The sequence below is a fragment of the Canis lupus genome, chromosome 8 (genome assembly GCF_003254725.2).
Source record: "Canis lupus dingo isolate Sandy chromosome 8, ASM325472v2, whole genome shotgun sequence".
Taxonomy (NCBI): Eukaryota; Metazoa; Chordata; class Mammalia; order Carnivora; family Canidae; genus Canis; species Canis lupus.
The window spans coordinates 62,535,281-62,553,588 of NC_064250.1; the positions used below are offsets into that span (position 1 = coordinate 62,535,281).

At 43.4% G+C, this 18,308-nt stretch overlaps 3 protein-coding genes across 8 annotated transcripts; 1 reads left to right on the forward strand and 2 right to left on the reverse strand.

Annotated features, from left to right (window-relative positions):
• Nucleotides 1–883: 883 nt before the first annotated feature.
• MOAP1 (modulator of apoptosis 1) lies at nucleotides 884–1,897 on the reverse strand (the record flags this gene model as incomplete). Its single annotated transcript, XM_049112997.1, is given in 6 exon segments — nucleotides 884–1,204; nucleotides 1,207–1,459; nucleotides 1,461–1,575; nucleotides 1,578–1,673; nucleotides 1,676–1,712; nucleotides 1,715–1,897. Coding segments are annotated over 6 exon segments (1,005 nt in total), but the record flags the coding sequence as incomplete, so codon positions are not given.
• TMEM251 (transmembrane protein 251) lies at nucleotides 1,843–4,754 on the forward strand. Of its 5 annotated transcripts, none has more exons than XM_049113430.1 (2): nucleotides 1,843–1,980; nucleotides 3,296–4,754. In XM_049113430.1, the coding sequence occupies exon 2, from the start codon at nucleotides 3,312–3,314 to the stop codon at nucleotides 3,705–3,707; it is 396 nt and encodes a 131-aa protein (XP_048969387.1). In that variant the 5' UTR covers nucleotides 1,843–1,980; nucleotides 3,296–3,311; the 3' UTR covers nucleotides 3,708–4,754. The 5 variants fall into 5 exon arrangements, with proteins under 5 accessions (XP_048969387.1, XP_025298841.1, XP_025298843.1 ...); XM_025443056.2 differs by lacking the exon at nucleotides 1,843–1,980 and adding an exon at nucleotides 2,345–2,405; XM_025443058.2 differs by lacking the exon at nucleotides 1,843–1,980 and adding an exon at nucleotides 2,374–2,440.
• GON7 (GON7 subunit of KEOPS complex) lies at nucleotides 2,939–18,304 on the reverse strand. 2 transcript variants are annotated; one of them, XM_035719754.2, is made up of 3 exons: nucleotides 18,027–18,304; nucleotides 13,399–13,485; nucleotides 2,939–3,073 (listed from the first exon to the last, which is right to left on the reverse strand). In XM_035719754.2, the coding sequence occupies exons 1-2, from the start codon at nucleotides 18,232–18,234 to the stop codon at nucleotides 13,406–13,408; spliced, it is 288 nt and encodes a 95-aa protein (XP_035575647.1). In that variant the 5' UTR covers nucleotides 18,235–18,304; the 3' UTR covers nucleotides 2,939–3,073; nucleotides 13,399–13,405. The 2 variants fall into 2 exon arrangements, with proteins under 2 accessions (XP_035575647.1, XP_025298596.1); XM_025442811.3 differs by lacking the exons at nucleotides 2,939–3,073; nucleotides 13,399–13,485 and adding an exon at nucleotides 14,511–15,376 and having other exon boundaries at nucleotides 18,027–18,299.
• Between the last annotated feature and the right edge of the window lie 4 nt (nucleotides 18,305–18,308).

An 18,308-nucleotide genomic window follows, 5' to 3' on the forward strand; every position in this document is an offset into this window, starting at 1 on the left:
TCTTGGAATTGTGATGTATAAGTAAGACATTTTAAGAAGGTCATTTTATTAGCATTCCTTTATTTTATAAGTTCACATAGATCATTTTATAACACTTATTAGAATGACGTTCAGAACTGAATGTTCTGATGACACATATCAGAAATCCAGGGTTAGAGTTGACAGCTGCAAACTTATCAACCTCAGCATTTGATTCTGCCTCTTGTTTTGATTGCACAGAATCAGTACAGTTGTGATTCAAACAGAAAATAACTTAGCATCTTAACCACTGGCTCATATTTTGATAATAAATATAGGGCAATACACACCTAAAAACCATCTATGATACATCATCACATCCAACATGCTATGGTTGCACCTGTTATCACATAAGCTGACATCTCTCAGAGCATCATACATATGTAGCGACAGACCCTCTGGACAATTTTGTATGGTAAATTCACAGATGTAAATTTAAATACATAAATGCTAGTGCAGAACTACATCCTTCCTAGTCTGTGACACATTAGGGAAACATTAAATAGGCACAGAAATGACAAAGGAGGGCAGCCCGGGTGGCTCAGTGGTTTGGTGCCTGAGCCACACCTTCAGCACAGGGCATGATCCTGGAGATCCAGGATAGAGTTCCACATAGGGCTCCCTGCAGGGAGCCTGCTTCTTCCTCTGCCTGTGTCTCTGCCTCTCTCTCTCTCTCTGTGTCTCTCATGAATAAATAAATAATCTTAAAAAAAAGAAATGACAAAGGATTTAGACAGGGAACTGTACAGAATGAATTCCTCAGCAGCACAAGGAAGGGACTGATTAATATCTATCATGAGTACACTGACTGTTCTACCTTCATGCTCTGCTTGCTGCCAGCTACCCCTTCCTGGTTGCCTAAGATTCAGGAGAAATGCCCTTCTAATACTGCCTGAAAAAGGGCCTCCTCCTCCTCAGCTGCTTCTTCATCCTTTATCAGTAAGCCAGGGGCTGGGCCGGCCTGTGGCAGAGCAAGCTTCCTGCGAAGGGTTCCGTGGATGGCTGCAGCCAGGAATTGGTCTAGGTGAGCCTGATTCACATCTTTCTCAATTGCTCCTCTCTCTACCAGTTTCTGTAATAAAGGCTCCAACCTTAGCAGGTAAGCAGACAATTTATCTTCATCTCTCTGATGAGTGGTCAGATACTTGATCTGCAATTCCCTAGGATTCTCAATAACCCCAAACACGAGCCTGTTTGGGGTTATTGCTCAAGAGCCTGCAGGCATCAAGCAACTGTAACGAAAGGACTGTTTATCTTGAGGAAACAAATAACATCAAATGCTGGGCCTCTGAGGCTCTCTAGCCATGGCCTTCTTTTCTCTGCATCTGACACCGGCCATGTCTTCGTCATCTGAGGAGTATGAAGAAACTGCCGGGATTCGAATTCTTCTTCTCCTGGTTCTGGAGGCTCACTGCCTGAGAACACTCTCAGCTTTTTGTACAGGCTGAAGGGCTCCCTCTAATGCTTGTGTCAACATAGGGGTCTGTATTTCTGGGATCATGTTCTGGCCTAGGTCAAAAGGGTCGTTTCCATATCCAAGAGCTCTGGTCAACTCAACGTTGTGCCCTCTCCCTCTAAGAATCCGTTTAATCTGCTTAAAAACTCATTATCCAGGTCTGGCGGCTTAAAGATCACTCTCCAGACACCCCCTCGTCCGGTATCTCCTTAGGGACCAGAGAACGAGTAGTCTCTCCTCGGTCAGCCCGACCAGGGCTACGTTCCTGTTCTCGTCCCGCCGGAACAGCCTCCCGCGCAGTCCGTGCTCGCCCAAGTGCGCCAAAGCGGCCCGCAGAGCCTCCTCGCTTTCCGCCATGGCACAGGTCGGGGTGGGGAGCGGGATGCCCTCCGAGGGCGCACATCCGTCCCCCCGCGCCAGTCCTCAGCCTCGCGTCGTGGTGCCCCAAGCAGCGGATGCCGAGTCTAATCCGGCCGGGGCACAGGTGGCGCCGCGCCAGCCCCCAGGTGAGGTCCGGGTCGGAGGCCTGCGAGCGCCGGGCAGTCGGGTCAGCGGCGGGGGCCGGTGACCCCGCCCCCGCCAGGCCCCCCGGAGGGCGACCTCCGGGCCGTCTCCCCCTCGGCCGTGCAGCCGTCCGCGCCCGCGCCCCTCGCCGGCGCAGCGGGGGCCGGCCTCCCCGCACTCGGAGGGCGACCGGGGGGACGGCGGCCCGCGGCGAGGCGCCGGGCGAGGACGCGGAGCCGGACCGAGCAGCTCCGGGCAAGACGCCCGCGGCCTCCGCCCCGGTCCCCACCTGAGCCGGCCGGGCGCGCGCGCCGGGAGGAGACCCGGCGTCACGACGGGCGGAGCGCGCGGCTTCCGGCCCGAGCCGGAAGTCCCGACTGTGGCAGCATCCGGGACGGCGGGCGGGCGGGCCAAACGGGACAGGAAGGTGAGATCCGGGAGCTGCCGGTCTCCGCAGGCTCGGTGGGTGGCCGCTGCCCGGCCCCGGGCTCCCGGCGCTGCGAGGCGGAGAGGCCCGGGCCCGGCGCCGCCCGCGCGCCTCTGGTCGCGGCCGCGGGCGCTGCGGCGCGGCGGGGGGCGGGGCCGGCTGCCGGGGAGGCCCGCGGGGGGGCTGGGGAGCCTCCGGGCCCGGCCCGCTGACACGGCTCGGGGGGGCTCCGGCCGCCGCCACAGGGGCCGGGCCGCCGCGTGACTGGCGCGGTCACGCTGTGCTTGATCACAATTAGCTTGTGCTCCGGGCCGGCCGCGCTCCCGTGTCTCCCAGCCGGTGACCCCGGGGGTTTCTCTTAGGGTGGCTTTCTCTGAAATGCCCAAACCGCCCGATTATTCAGAACTGAGTGACTCTTTAACGCTTGCCGTGGGGACAGGAAGATTTTCGGGACCACTGTAAGTGTTTAAGAGTTGCGGTCTTACCGTGGGGGCTCCGACTTTGGTTTGACTTGCAGCATCGAGCGTTCACGTCCAAAACAGGACTGTTCAGTCAGAAACTACTGGGACTGTAGGAGCGAAGTCTTCTGAGGAAACCAGTTTAGTCCCAGTTCCTCACGGAAGGTGTGCTGGACCTGTTTCAGCCGGATGTTCGGTGATTGGTCTATTCTGTGGGATTCACATAGAAAGCACTGTCCATATATATATATATATATACTGAAACTTCACTTTTTCATAACTATTACCTAAAACAAGCTGTGAGTTGTTTACATTTCTTAGTAAATGTCGATTTAGTTATTTCCCAGCTTAAATGCATTAATGGGGACTAGTTGCCCTGACACCATTTACTACACCCTAACTTTTTTTTTTTTTTTTTTTCTTAATGTGAAGGCACAGAGCATGGAGAATGATGAACTTCCGCCAGAGGATGGGATGGATTGGAGTGGGATTGTATTTGTTAGCAAGCGCAGGAGCGTTTTACTATGTTTTTGAAATCAATGAGACTTACAACAGGCTGGCCTTGGAACACATTCAGCAGCACCCGGAGGAGCCCCTTGAAGGAACCACATGGACACACTCCTTGAAAGCTCGCTTACTCTCCCTGCCTTTTTGGTTTTGGACAGTTATTTTTCTGATACCTTACTTACAGATGTTTTTGTTCCTTTATTCTTGTACGAGAGCTGACCCCAAAACAGTGGGCTACTGTATTATCCCCATATGCTTGGCAGTTATTTGCAATCGCCACCAGGCATTTGTCAAGGCTTCTAATCAGATCAGCAGACTACAACTGATTGACACGTAAAATCAGTCACCATTTTTTCATTACAGTTAAAAAACTGCCAGTACCATATGGAGCCCGATCACAAGACTGCAGTTTCTTTGCAGACCTCAGGAAGTTGTGGTGGGACAGCGGCTTTCTAAAAAGTGTGACTAGGGGGCTGTCTTTATCTGAATAATAATGAATTTTTAAGTGAAGCCCGAGATACAGTACTACAAAATCATGTTGATGACTTCAGATTTTGGAAGTAAAATCGTGTCTGTTATTTGCATTCTTTAGAAACTTGAATAAGTACCTGAACTCCTATTTTTATTCTACTGTGCAACATAGTGATGATTCAGAAATTTTTCCTATGGGGAAAAATGAATATGAACATTTCCATTGTGCTTAATGTAAAAAGGTCCAAACATGGTCATAAAATTTAAATTTTATACAATTACTTGGCTTGCTTTAAAATTCTTCAGGCTAAAACACCACATCAACCTGTTGTAACTAGGCCAACTATTTATGCTTGCTTACTGTCAGTTTGTGAGAAATTGGTATAAAATTATTGAGGTGATGGCTGTACTGATAAGCAAAGTTTGTGCTTCCTTTTGGTAATGCTACTGGCACTATCAGCATTATTAATGCTACTAGTTTTTTAAAAGATTACTTGGGAAGAAAGTAAATGTTTGAAAGTTGAGAAATCTTACACAGAGAAGATGGAAACGAGGTATTCAGTTAAAATATTTAGTCTGGTCCTTGTCAGATGTGAGACACTCCTCTAAAATATTACCAAGTCATCATCCTTCTGATTTTCTTTTCTGGCCTAAGGTCCAGTCTTCCGGTCTTCAGGCAACAGGTTAATTGCATAAAGATGTGATCATTGTACTTCTTCCTTTGCTTCTGTACTTACTACCTCATGTCTGGTACCAATACAATTAACTAAAACATGGAAATACCAGATTTTAGGATTTTTTTTTTTCTGGGTGAGATCAAGATGTATTTTTTATACAGTTAATGTCATTAACACCAAGGAAATGTTTTACACTGATGGATTTTAATAATAATCATAACCTTTTTTGGTGCTTATTCTTTCGGGTCCTGTTCTAAGAGGTTTACATGAATGAACTCCTTTAATCCTCTCAACAACCCTAAGAAACAATTATTATCCAGATTTTATAGATAAGGACACTGAGGTAGAGAAGTTAAGTAACTTGCCTGTTAAGGTCACACACCTGGTGAGCAGCAGAGCCAGAGGTATGACCAGGCATCTGATGCCTTTGTTCCTAACCACTGAGTTGTAGTGCTTCTCACAAATGACATATTTCAGGATATTGTCTGCCTAGCCATGCCAAAGAATGGAAATGGCATTACTTAAAGGTTTTTCTCAATTCATAGGAGCTATTGAAAATTGAAGTGTTTTAACAACCTCAGCATTTAAATCTGATTTGACTAGAATGGAAGGTTGAACATTTCACAGCAAGCTTTACTCGAAAGATGGAGCAGGTACCTTTGTAACTCAAAAGCAGCAAGATCAGGTCCTTCTCCAGGTAATCAATCTCACTTTCCCTTCACTTCTTCCAGAGGGCTAGAGACTGAAATTATCTATCTTTTGCTATAATACACTGAATCTCCAAAGTAGGCAGCAGTTTGAAATACCGTTTCTGTGAGGGTCAGATAACCAAATCACTTGGCATCTTTTGAGTACTTAACTAGTAGTATGCACATTGCAGGCACTGTGTTCTGAGTGATTTACATTTTTCAAAACAGGCCTGTGGGGAGGTTTGTGCTGCTGCTAGTGCGCCATTTTACAGAAGAGGAAGCACAGGAATTAGCTTGCCTGTAGTCACACAACAAGGACATGGAAGAGCCAGGATTTGAACCCATGTCTGGCTTCAGATCTCTAGCTCTATTACTCCATTATACTGCTTCTCAGGAAAAAAAAAAAATAATAATTTGAGGAAAATCACTGAGCAGTTTTCTTGCTTGATTTGATTACTCTTGAGGCAGTGGTATTTTAAAAATGATTTAAGAGAATTATTTCAGTTTTTTCATTTCATAAATGCTTGATATAATGCAAGGTTTTTGAGTTTGTCATTTGTCTTATAAAGTAGTAATTCCTTTTTATTGAAGTGGACTTTTATCTTTTATACTTCAAATTCTAGCATTTTGAGATTTGCTAAGTAAGTGCTTGGTCCATTTCTAGTTTTCAAGACCAGATTGCTTTGGTAGTAAAAATATTAAAATAGGGGCTTCTGGGTGGCTCAGTCAGTTAAGCATCTGCTTTGGCTCAGGTCATGATCCCAGGGTCCTGGGATGGAGGCCCACATGATCCCAGGGTCCTGGGATGAAGCAGGCAGAGCAGGGAGCCTGCTTCTCACTCTCTACCACTTGTGTTCTCTTTCTCAAATAAATAAATTTTTTAAAAAAGAAGTAGAGTGGGAGTAATTCAGTATTTCCAAATAAAATTATTAGGTTTCAGATTGCAGGGTTAATCTAGCTCTGTTAGATTGAGGGGGAGATTAAGCTGGTGGAGAGGAGACCCGTGTATTATGTCAGGTTATTTATTTCAAATGCACATCATAGTACAATAAGCAGTGAGTACAGGATTAGATAAATGGCAAATACAGGAAATTCTTCAGGGATTTCAGAGAAAGGACAAGCATCCTAGTATCCATGCTAGTCAATAATATCTGCTTCTAGAAATGAGAAAAATAATTATGTACCCTAGTTGCTTAATAAGTCACCTTACTTGTAACCACATCTGAAATAAAGCCTGTTGTGTTTTTCATGGAAAATGCCCAGGATTGAGTCCTGCATCAGGCTCCCTGTGGGGAGGCTGCCTCTCCCTCTGCCTATGTCTCTGTCTCTCTGTGTCTCTCATGAATAAATAAATGCAATCTTAAAAAAAAAAAAAAAGTGCGAGGATAGAGAATAGGCAACTAAATTGGAGAAACATCTAATTCATGGAGTCACCATGTAACTTCTAGTTTTAAAGATGCCACCGTTTTTTTTTTTTTTTTAATTTTTTTGGGGGCGGCACAGGAGAGGGAGAGACCTCAAGCTGCTGCCACAATGAGCCCAACATGGGGCCTGATCTCATGACCCTGAGATCATGACCTGAGCCAAAATCAAGAGTTGGACATTTAACCGACTGGTAGCATCTAAGGGTGCCACCTTAAGGTGGCCTGGGTAGCACCCTTAGATGCTACCAGATTTAAAGTAAAAAATATGATTTCCTAAGTTTAGAATTTTTGATTCTATTTCAAAGCTTTTATAATTAATAAAAAGCTTTTCTTTGGGGAATCATCAGATAAAGCACTCCTATGAGAGTAATTGCACACATATAATAATCAAACTGGTTTGTCTGTTCACAATGGGAAGTGTTATAGTCTTTATTATCTAGTGTTGATTTCCTTCTTGAGGACTTAATAATCTCAATCTCCAAAACACTGTTAGAAAGCTTACTATGATACCGCATGATTCACTTTTGGATCAAGCATGTGCCATCACTTTATAAATTCTCCAACATATTTGTAAAGTTCCATCAAGTTCTGGACCATGATTGGGAATCCTGCATTAGTATTTTTGTTTTGGCCTAAGACAGTGCATAGGTCTTGAACTAGAGCTGTATCATAGAATCATCCAAATGAAAAACAAAGCAAAACTCCTCACATAATGCCAAGGTCCCTTCCCAATTTTATCAATCTCTGGGAGGGGAGAAGAGGCCAATTGTGTTTTTAGAGCTCTTCACATGATTGCTTTGGAATCATTGGTTGAGAATCACTGGGCCATGGATTTTTATGTACCATAAAGATTGAACTGTTTGTCATCTCAGCTGTGTTTGTCTTTGGAGCAGCTTCAACAAATATTTTGCAGCAAGCTCACCCAGCTATTTGAATTGCAAATCTTTAGAGAGATGTCTGTATGTTTGTTTGTTTTTGAGGCTTAAATAGACTTTATTGTTACAAGCAGGGCCCTACAGAGTGGGACCTTATAAAGTGATATATGTGGTCCCAGGATATCACTATGGAGAAATAAAGATGTCGTGATTGTAGAAGAGGTCACTGTAATTGAAGGCCATGATCCTAGGAGGCCAGCTAAGAATTCAGCAGGTATGATCAGGACTAAGCATGGTCAAGTGACAAGGTGAAGGAGAGGACAGTCCCCTTCACTCCTGCTTCCTGTAGCTCTCCAAATGTGACAAGACCCAGCCCCATGGCAGGAGAAAACAAAGCAAGAGGTGAGTCCTCTGGTGATAGTCATGGTCCTGAGGTGTTCCTAGGGCAGCGTGGGATGATCTGGAGCACCGGAAGCTCCATGCTGGGCCTATCGGGCCCTCTAGTCTAGGAGCAGTGTCAGCGTGGACATGACCATACAGACAGCTAGCTGCCTGCCAGAGCCCAAGGTCAAGGAAAAGTGTGTTTTCTAGTTCTAGTTCCTCTCCTACAGATGATCTTTTTTTTTTTTTTTTTTTTTTTTTTTTCCCCTACAGATGATCTTGAACATACTTCTATCAGGCTTTTTCCTTCCACTCTACCAGAACTGCTCTCTTGTAAAGAGGTCCCTGGTCACTTGCACCCAACTAAACCCAGTGGTCAAGGCTCAGTAGCCTCATTAGCCGTTTTTGATACCCTCCTTGAGACAGTTTCCTGAATTAGTTTCCAGACCAGTACTCCCCAGTAGGGCTTTAGTGATGATGGAAATGTTTGATATCTATCTGTACTGTCCAAATCAGTAGCCACTAGCTACATGAAATGAGCCCTTGAGATGCGGCTAGTGTGACTAAGGAACTGAATTTTAATTTTTAATTGGTTCAAATAGCCACATGCGGTTAGCAGCTACCAGATGTTACCCCACTTCTAGACACTCTCCTGGTTTGCCTTCTTCCTCACTAGCTTTTCCTGTCTCCTTTGCTGGTTCCTCTCTGTGGGCTGTGCCCAGCTTGTGAATGTTGACATACCCCAGTTCTCATTTCTATACCTACTCCCCTTGCTCATCCTATCCAGGTTCATGGCTTTAAGTGCCCATATTTATGTTACTATCTTGAGTCTCTCCTGAGCTCCAGACTTGGATATTCAACCATCTATTTGATATTTACTAAGATGTCTTGCCAGGAATCTGAGATTTAACCTGTCCTAAACCAAGCTCCTCATCTCTCTACCCACCAAAATCTGATCAAGGCCCCTTTAAGCTCTATCAGACAAGTGGCAAGGGATTCTTTTAAAATGTTACTCCTCTCAAAAATCCTCCTATTTGCTTCCCTTCTGAGAATAAAAGGCAAAGTTAACATGGCTTACAAAGTCCTGAATAAGTGGCCCTCGACAATTTTCGTTTTCTACCACTTTCCATCCCTCACTCCACTCTAGCCACTGATCTTCCTGCTGATTCTAGAACACGCCAGAAAAGCCTGTTTCAGGACTTCTACACTGCACGGACCTTCTGTTTGAGTGCTCAGCCCTGGCCTGCTTGATCACATCTTCAGACCTTTGTTCAGTTGTCAAGTTTCACGAGGCTGCCTCTGACCAGCTATTTTAAATTATCCTCCTTCCCTGTTTTTCTCCACAGCACTTACCATCATGTGACACTTTACACATTTTGTCAGAATCTAAACTCCAGGATGCCTGGGTGGCTCAGCGGTTGAGTGTCTGCCTTCGACTCAGGGTGTGACCTCGGGGTCCCGGGATTGAGTCCCACACTGGGCTCCCCACAGGGTGCCTGCTTCTCCCTCTACCTGTGTGTCTCATGAATAAATAAATAAAATCCTAAAAAAAAAAAAAAGAAGAATCTAAACTCCACGAGTGCAGCAATTTTGTCTATTCACTGTTGTACACCCCATGCCTAGGACAGTGCCTGGCACATAGGTGCTCATAATTAATTCTCCCATGAGTGATTCTTATTGCCACTGGATACCTCTTTCATTAGACTGCAAAACAATCTAGCTTGCTCTCCAGAGAGAATAAAGGTTAAAGATAACATTTTCTAAGTGCATAGTCTAATCTTTCACATGTTCAAGTTTAGTGGTTAAGCTTTCTCAGGTTTCAGCATGTAGTGATATATTTTGAGGCCAAGATTTAAAATGAGTCCATTTATTTTTGCCAATGGTTGTGATGGTTGTCCTGGGATTTTCCTCATTCATGCAGAAAAATACATAAACCACATTCACAAACAAGTGGTGGTTACAGCCTTGAGCAATTCTCAAGTTACGATCTTTAAGATAAGTTTTCTAAACCCCTAACATATGCATCAAGTGTCATGCCAACCTCTTAGAGCTACAGCACACAACTGCAGTACTCTGGTGTTTAAGGCAATACTTTGGGCCTGTAAATCACTCATTTAAAGTGGTAACATGTTTTACAAGTTAGGGACACCTGAGTGGCTTCAGCAGTTGAGCATCTGCCTTTGGTTCGGGTCGTGAACCCGTGGTCGTGGGATCAAGTCCGCATTGGGCTCCCTGCATGGAGCCTGCTTCTCCCTCTGCCTCCCTCTTTGTGTCTCTCATGAATAAATAAAATTTTAAAAAGAAGACAAGTCTTTCCAGCATAATTTTGAGTATTGGAGTAAATTTGTTTTTCTTTTTGCATTGGAGTAAATTTCTATTTAAAACTGTACCCCGGGGGATCCCTGGATGGCTCACTGGTTTAGCACCTGCCTTTGGCCCAGGGTGCGATCCTGGAGTCCCAGGATCGAGTCCCGCATCAAGCTTCCGGCATGGAGCCTGCTTATTCCTCTGCCTGTGTCTCTGCCTCTCTCTCTATATCATAAATAAATAAATAAATAAATCTTTAAAAAAAACCCACAAACATTAAAAAAATAAAATAAAAATAAAACTGTACCTCAATGGCCTCGCTGCTGCCCCAATGTGAGCTGCCACTTCTTAAAAAAAATTTAAATAGGGAACCCCGGGTGGCGCAGCGGTTTAGCGCCTGCCTTTGGCCCAGGGCGCGATCCTGGAGACCCGGGATCGAATCCCACGTCGGGCTCCCGGTGCATGGAGCCTGCTTCTCCCTCTGCCTATGTCTCTGCCTCTCTCTCTCTCTGTGTGTGTGACTATCATAAATAAATAAATAAAAATTTAAATAGAGGCTTACATTCTAGCATTCACTGTTTTCTGGGCCATGTCTTTAGGGCAATTCTGATCCTAAAGGTCACCTGAGAACTGGAATAGTTAGGGCAACACTGTTAAATTCATTTTATATTTTGAGAATAATGCACTGGGTAGAGGGCATTTTTTTCAAGGTGAAAGCTAGGCACATCAGTTTTAGAAACCCCTCCTCCCTTTTTTTTAAACGTTAGCTCAGTTTCTTAATCTCCTTAGAGGTCATGTTCTCCCTTTTCGACAGAGTAGTAGTCATATGGGAAATGTGGATTTCTTTTAAAAGATTATTTATTTGAGAGAGAGAGAGTATGCACACGCATAAGCCGGGGAGTGGGGGAGGGCAGAGGGAGAGGGAGAGAATTTCAAGCAGGCTCTGCACTAAGCGTGGAGCCCATGACCCTGAGATCATGGCCTGAGCCAAAATCAAGGAGTCGGCCGCTTACCAAAGAGCCACCCAGGCACCCCAGCTGTTTTTTGTGTTTTGGGTTTTTTTTTGGAGAGGGAGAGGAAAAGAGAGAATCATAAGCAGGCTCCATGCCCAGCAAAGAGCCCAACCTGGGGCTCAGTCTCATGACCTAAGCCAAAATCCAGCCAGATGCTTAATTGATTGATCCATCCAGGCACTCCTGTTTTGATTTTTAAAGTCTAGATTAGCTAATTTTTGCCCTGAATTACTCACATGACAAATGTTTTAAACTATTCATTTGGCTGGTCTGCCCTTATTAAATGTAAAGCATGACTTTTTAAAATAAAAAATTGGGCCACCGGCCTGGCTCAGTCAGTAGAGCATGTGACTCTTGATCTCCGGGTCATGAGATTGAGCCTCATGTTGAGTATACAGCTTAAAAAAAAAATGTTTAGTTTCAGTAACTTTGCAGGAACAGTAACTTTTTCTGTATTTGTATAGAAAAATACAAAATATGCTTACTTTTTAAAAAGATTTTATTTGTCCATGAGAGACACACAGAGAGAGGAAGAGACATAGGCAGAGGAAGAAGCAGGCTCCCTATGGGAAGCTGGATGCAGGATTTGATCCCACGACCCCGGGATCATGACCTGAGCCAAAGGCAGATGCCCAACCATTGAGCCACCCAGGTGCTTCCAAAATATGTTAAATGCAAAGAGAACAAGAGTGTTCTTGTTCTCTCTTTAAGAATATCCCCCCTCTTATTCTCAACCCAACTCTCTGCTCAGCAGCAGTCTGGCTATCCTTTTAGATACCACATGTGTATCTATTCTCCAATAGTAGCATTCAACACACTAGTCTGTATCTTGCTAGTTTTCATTTAACATTATATTTTAGAGATTGGTCTCTAACACACAGAGCTATACTTTGGTCTTTTATCATGGCTGCACAAAATTATTGTATTAATCTTCTATTTTTACTTAATTAACTAAAGTCTTCTGTGAACGGACACTTAGGTTCTTTACAGTAGTAATACCTAGAATAAATGCTACAATGAATAGTGCTATAGAACTGTGCACATGTATTCTGTTATCACTGGATAAATTTCTATAAGTGAAATTGCTCAAAGAACAGTACATCTAACATTTTGTACTGTACAAGAAGTGTCAATTTGACTTTCAAAGAGCTTATACCAAATCACACCATCAGTACTACATAACCCTCAAGTCCTTTCCAGCTCAATATTGCATCAAAACTTTTGATCTTTCAGTCTGAAAAGTAAAAAGTGGTATTCATTTTATTGAAGTAGCATCTTTTTTCATTTAAAAGTCATGTGTATTTTTCTTGTGATCTCCCTATCCCCTTCCTTTGTCCACTTCTATGGTCTGATAAAAGGCAATAGTTCTTAGTCATTTGTGCTGAAAATACAAAATACCTTTTCCCTCTCTTTTTAAAGATTTTATTTATTTATTCATGAGAGACACACACACACAGAGGGAGAGAGAGGCAGAGACACAGGCAGAGGGAGAAGCAAGCTGCATGCAGGGAGCCTGACGTGGGACTTGATCCCAGGTCTCCAGGATCATGCCCTGGGCTGAAGGCGGCACTAAACCGCTGAGCCACCCGGGCTGCCCCTTTTCCCTCTTTGTATTTCGACCTTATAGAATGTTCTGTTTTTCATTATGGTATAGTCATATTAACCAATCTCTTCTATTATGGTTTCTGGATTTAAAAAAAATCTTGCTTAGGAAACCTTCCTCACTTTGAGACTGTAAAAACTATTACTCCATTTTAATACTTTTGTGTTTTATTTTTTACATTAAAAATCTTGATTCTAGGGGCACCTGGGTGGCTCAAACATCTGCCTTTGGTTCAGGTCATGATCCCAGGGTCCTGGGGTGGAGCCCCTGCATCAGGCTCCTCACACAGTGGGGAGTCTGTTTCTCCCTCTCCCCCTCCTGCCTGCAACTCTCCCTGCTTGTGCTCTCAAATAAACAAAATCTTAAAAAAAAATACATATTATTTCTTAATGTAACCCAAAAGCACTTCAAGAAAAACCATTATGTTGCATATATCCATGTATTTCACACTCCACACTCCATGTCTCAAATTTTAAAAGATTACTGAACTAAGTCTAGTGTCAAGCTTATTTTTAGCTAGTATCGTGAGGCTGACTTTCCTTTACAAAAGTAAATTCAAAAGAAATTCAGATTAACTCTCCTGCTTACCTGTGGCTTATGTTTGTACCCTTAGAAGGCAGCAGATCAGAAAACCTGGCAAGGCATTTCTTCTATACTGGTCACATATGTAGCTCACTTATGAAGAAGACAGTATTAGAGTTAGAATCAGTATTAAAATTAAGGAAAAGATCAAACCTATAACCCAGACCTTAAAGCACTGGACCACAAGCTCAAATATCTTGAAGTTTCTTCTTTATAAATATATTTACTAAACAAAGAAGGGAACAATATTCAGGAGCAAAGTTCAGCTATTACTTCAAAAATAGGAACAATTTTTTTTTTAAAGATTTTATTTATTCCCCAGGATCACAACCTGAGCCAAAGGCAGACGCTCAACCACTAAGCCACCAAGGTACCCCAAAATATGAACTATTTTAGGGGCACCTGGCTGACTTAGATGATCATATGACTATTGATCTCAGGGCCATGAGTCTGAGCCCCACGTTGGGTGTGGAGGTTACTAAAAAAAAAAAAATAAATAAACTTTTAAAAAAGAAAAAATCTAAAAAAATATATATATGAACTATTTTAACAATGTTGGTAGGTTTTAAGGATTGTATGAAGAAAACAATTATGTCAATAACTGAGTCAAAGTGCCAACATTAGAAACATTATCACAAACTAAACGAGGAAACTTCTATTTATAAAACTTTTCTAGTTGGTATTTTGATTACATAAGAGCACTTAGTGGAAGGCTGATGTAAAACAATACTTTAAAGATAAGAAAAGGTACCTAAGTTCAGTTTCCTCAATAGCATGTACTTTGTAAGCTATAGATTTCAGAATGTGTACCTGGGAAAGTACTATGGTAATCTTTTTTTTTTCTTTTGGTACTCTTTTAAAGGCTATGTGTACGACCCAGCTCTGCAAATGATTAGCTCAAATTCAGGGCCAACATCTATTTCAAGATTCAATTCACCTCGGAAATGAATCATATAATCTGTAAGGTTACTTCCAGCTCTAAAATTCTGTAACTATTTGCATTTCCTTAGGTACATGCCACTTGATTTCTTTGCGATCTAAATGAATCAGGAAACATGCACAGTAAATAATAAATGCCTTAGTCCCACCGACAAGCAGAAAAGGAAAACACATACGCATTTTAGAAATATATATGTATTTTAAAGGATTCAATAGTACTTCAGTAAACAAAATCAAAGCATAGATACAGGATGAGAATATCTTAAGTTATAGTCAATATCTATGGTTTAAAGACTTGTATTTGTGTTTATATACATAACATGCTTATATATATAACATGTTACAGCATAAAAGCACACCCAACTTTGTTCTCTTAAGGTAGAAGTTAAATACATATTTGTTGAGTGATATTATCTCTGGGTGTCTGTTTATTCGTTTGAGTGTGGGTTCCAGGTTTCCTTGGGTCTCTCTCAAGGGCTCATTTCCTTCTTCAGTACTTCTCTCTCTTCCTGTTTTCCTTCTTCTTACACAGAACTGCCATTCTCAAATTTAATATCCAATTTTCACCACTTGCTCATGTCACATGGCTCTTTGAAATGTTACTAAGATCTGACAAGTACTTTTAATAACAAGCAGAAGCCAAAAGATCACACAATTCAGTAGCTATTTAAAAAGTAGAAAACAATAAAAATTCAGTTGCCAACTTAGAGGATTTTATACATCATTGAGTGTTCTATTTTATTTCCATGGTCTGAAATTTCTCACTCAAGACAGATTAATTTCTAAACATTTATTTTATCTCTGCTGGAAAGAAACAATTTTTTCTTTGACAAACTGTCCTAGGGGAATAAAACAAATGCTTTTCCAAACCAGAGCACAAGTCTTTCCTAATGTCAGTGTGTGATAATTCAGATATAGTAGCAGTCTTTAAAATTTCATAAAAGCTACTGTTAAGATGGTGGTTTGGGCCGTTTTGCAGATGGTCCATCTGAGTTAGTTCTGTTATCAATGTTATTTTCATCTTCTGCATCATCTTCATCATCACCTTTTAAAATAAACATTTGTTGTATGACAATATGTTCAGTAGCTCAAAGAAACAGATTGCTAAAATGGTTGATAATGAGACCATTTCACTTTTAAGGATTAATAAAATCATACATACATCAGATTCAAAGTGTATGGATAAAAAGATTTCAAGAATTTTGGTGTTTAAAATTTTAAGTATCGGGCAGCCCGGGTGGCTCAGTGGTTTAGCGCCGCCTTCAGCCCAGGGTGTGACCCTGGAGGCATGGGATTGAGTCCCACGTCAGGCTCCCTGCAAGGAGCCTGCTTCTCCCTCTGCTTGTGTCTCTGCCTCTCTTTCTCTCTGTGTCTCTCATGAATAAATAAATTTTTAAAATAATAATAATAAATAAATAAAATCTTATGTATCACTTTTTTTTTGAGATGTAATTCACATACTACAAAATTCACTCTTTTAAAGTGTTCAATTTATTGATTTGTAGTATATTCCCTAGGTTCAGCACTGTCACCACTATGTAATTCTGGAACATTTTTATCATCCTAGAAAGAAATCCCACACCCATTAACAATCACTTCCCATTTCCCTTGGCAATCTGTAATCTACTTTCTATCTCCAGAGATTTGTCTATTCTGGATATTTCATATAAATGGAATCATAAGACATGTGGCCTTTTTGTCTGCCTTCCCTCACTCAACATGTTTTTGAGGCTCATTCACGTTGTATTGTTTATTGGCAGACACTCAGCCACTGAGCCATCCAGGTGCCCCCAACCTAAGCTTTATGAGGTCTTCATTTAATATACAAAAACATGTCCTCCAATACAAAGATACTACTGACCTGCCATTAATAGAATAGGTCATTTTTCTGATAAGTAATGATATTTTAAGAAATGGTTCTAGTTGGGGGCACCTGGGTGGCTCAGCTGGTTAACCGTCTGCCTTTGGCTCAGGTCATGATCTCTGGGTCCTGGGATCAGACCCTGCATCAGGCTCCCAGCTCTGCAGGGAGTCTACTTCTCTCTCTCCCTCTGCCTGCTTGTGCTCTCTCTCATTCCCTGTCAAAGAAATAAAATCTCTAAAAGAGAGAGAGAGAGAGAGAGAGAGGAGGAGGGAGGGAGGAAGGAAGAAAAATGGTTCTAGCTACACTCATCCTATTCCAATAACATTTTCAACAGAGAGAAGTAATTCTGGAGCCAAGAAATAGGATTTCACTTTTTTTTTTTTTTTTAGATTTTATTTATTTATTCATGAGAGACACACAGAGAGAGAGAGAGAGAGAGAGAAAGAGGGGCAGAGACACAGGCAGAGGGAGAAGCAGGCTCCATGCAGGGGGAGTGTGGGACTCGATCTGGAGTCTCCAGGATCACGCCCTGGGCTGAAGGCAGCGCTAAACTGCTGAGCCACCAGGGCTGGCCAGGATTTCACTTTCAACCCATGTGGCAACACCCAATTAACAATTCATGGAACCAATGTATTCTCTGAACTCAGTGTAATGGTCTGAGTTCACATTATCTGGAACTATCAAGATGTAAACAAGATGGAATGAAAAAGGAAAGTATAGTACAGTTTAAGACCCTCTTTAGAGGAGTTAAGTCCTGACTCCAATAATTAATTCATAGGTTCTTCAGGTTGGGACAGAAAATGTACCTACCTCTTTTTCTATTCACTTAACTTTCATATTTCTCCTTCCAAATTGTACTTTCTAAAATGTGATCTGGGGGGAGACCCGGGTGGCTCAGCGGTTGAGTACCTGCCGTCGCTCAGGGCGTGATCCCGGGGTCCTGGGATCGAGTTCCGCATCGGGCTCCCTGCAGGGAGCCTGCTTCTCCCTCTGCCTGTGTCTCTGCCTCTCTCTTGTGTCTCTCATGAATAAATAAATATAATCTCAAAAATAAAATAAAATGGGATATGGGAAACGAGTGCCTGGGAGTTAGAGGGGAGTTGATTCCTTCAACTGAAATCTTCAGAACCTATTGTGCGATGATGGTTGGCAGTCTAACTGGTCTGTAATTTCACCCCCGGTAATAACACTCGTTTTCATCCTTCAACACGCAGCTCAGAAGTCATGCCGTCTCTAAAACTCTAAAGCCTTCCTGGGTCCTCTTTTCAATAGTTGGAGGGCCCCGGGGTCATACTTCCAATCTGTAGTGAGTGTTCGCTTGTCTAACTCCCACCAGCCTGAGAGTTCCACAAAGAACTGCGTGGCATTCACCTCATTCTAACTCCAGAGCACAGCCCAGGGCCCGGCACAGAGGAGTAGGCATTTGGCACGTTTATTGTGATACAGATGGAAAGAGTCGCGAAAACGCTTAAGTAGGAGGAGACCAGATAATATGGCGGTTAAGTGCCGGCCAACGATATTTTTTTTCTTTTTTTTTTTTTTTTTTTTACTTTTTAAAAACTTTTATTTATTCATGAGAGACGCAGAGCGAGACAGGCAGAGGGAGAAGCAGGCTCCGTGCAGGGAGCCCGACGTAGGCCTCGATCCCGGGTCTCCAGGGTCACGCCCTGGGCCGAAGGCGGCGCTAAACCGCTGAGCCATCCGCGCTGCCCTAGTGCCAACGATGTTTAGCTGGATTCCTCCTTCCCCGAGGCTCACTTTCCCCAGGCCGCCCCCTCCCCCGGGCCCCCTGCCCCGCCCCCCGCCGCTCCTGCACCTTCTCAGGGCTCACCGTCCATGGCCTCTTCCGCAGCCGCCGCCTCCCGGTCTTGCGCTTCCTGCTGTACCAAGGGGTCGAAAAGCTCGGCCACCAGCTCTCTCATCTGGGCTACGCCAGACAACAGGCCCTGGAAAGGGTCAGCGTCGGCCGGCGCCTCACAGGGCACCCGCAACAGCCGCTGCTGCCCATCCAGCCCGACGTACTCGCCCAGCAGCTCCATGACGACCGCAGGGCTTCCACAGCCAGCGACCGAGAAGCGCCACCCGGAAGCGGAAACCGGCGCGCAGGCCGGAG

Bases quoted from the DNA above. Each gene is read 5' to 3' on its own strand.
- TMEM251 (XM_025443055.3), top strand. From the start codon at position 2,784: ATGCCCAAACCGCCCGATTATTCAGAACTGAGTGACTCTTTAACGCTT. The intron at 2,864-3,295 runs GTAAGTGTTTAA...CTTAATGTGAAG, and splicing joins GGAAGATTTTCGGGACCACT to GCACAGAGCATGGAGAATGA.
- GON7 (XM_025442811.3), bottom strand. From the start codon at position 18,234: ATGGAGCTGCTGGGCGAGTACGTCGGGCTGGATGGGCAGCAGCGGCTG. The intron at 15,377-18,026 runs GTGAGCCCTGAG...TTATTTTAAAAG, and splicing joins TGCGGAAGAGGCCATGGACG to GTGATGATGAAGATGATGCA.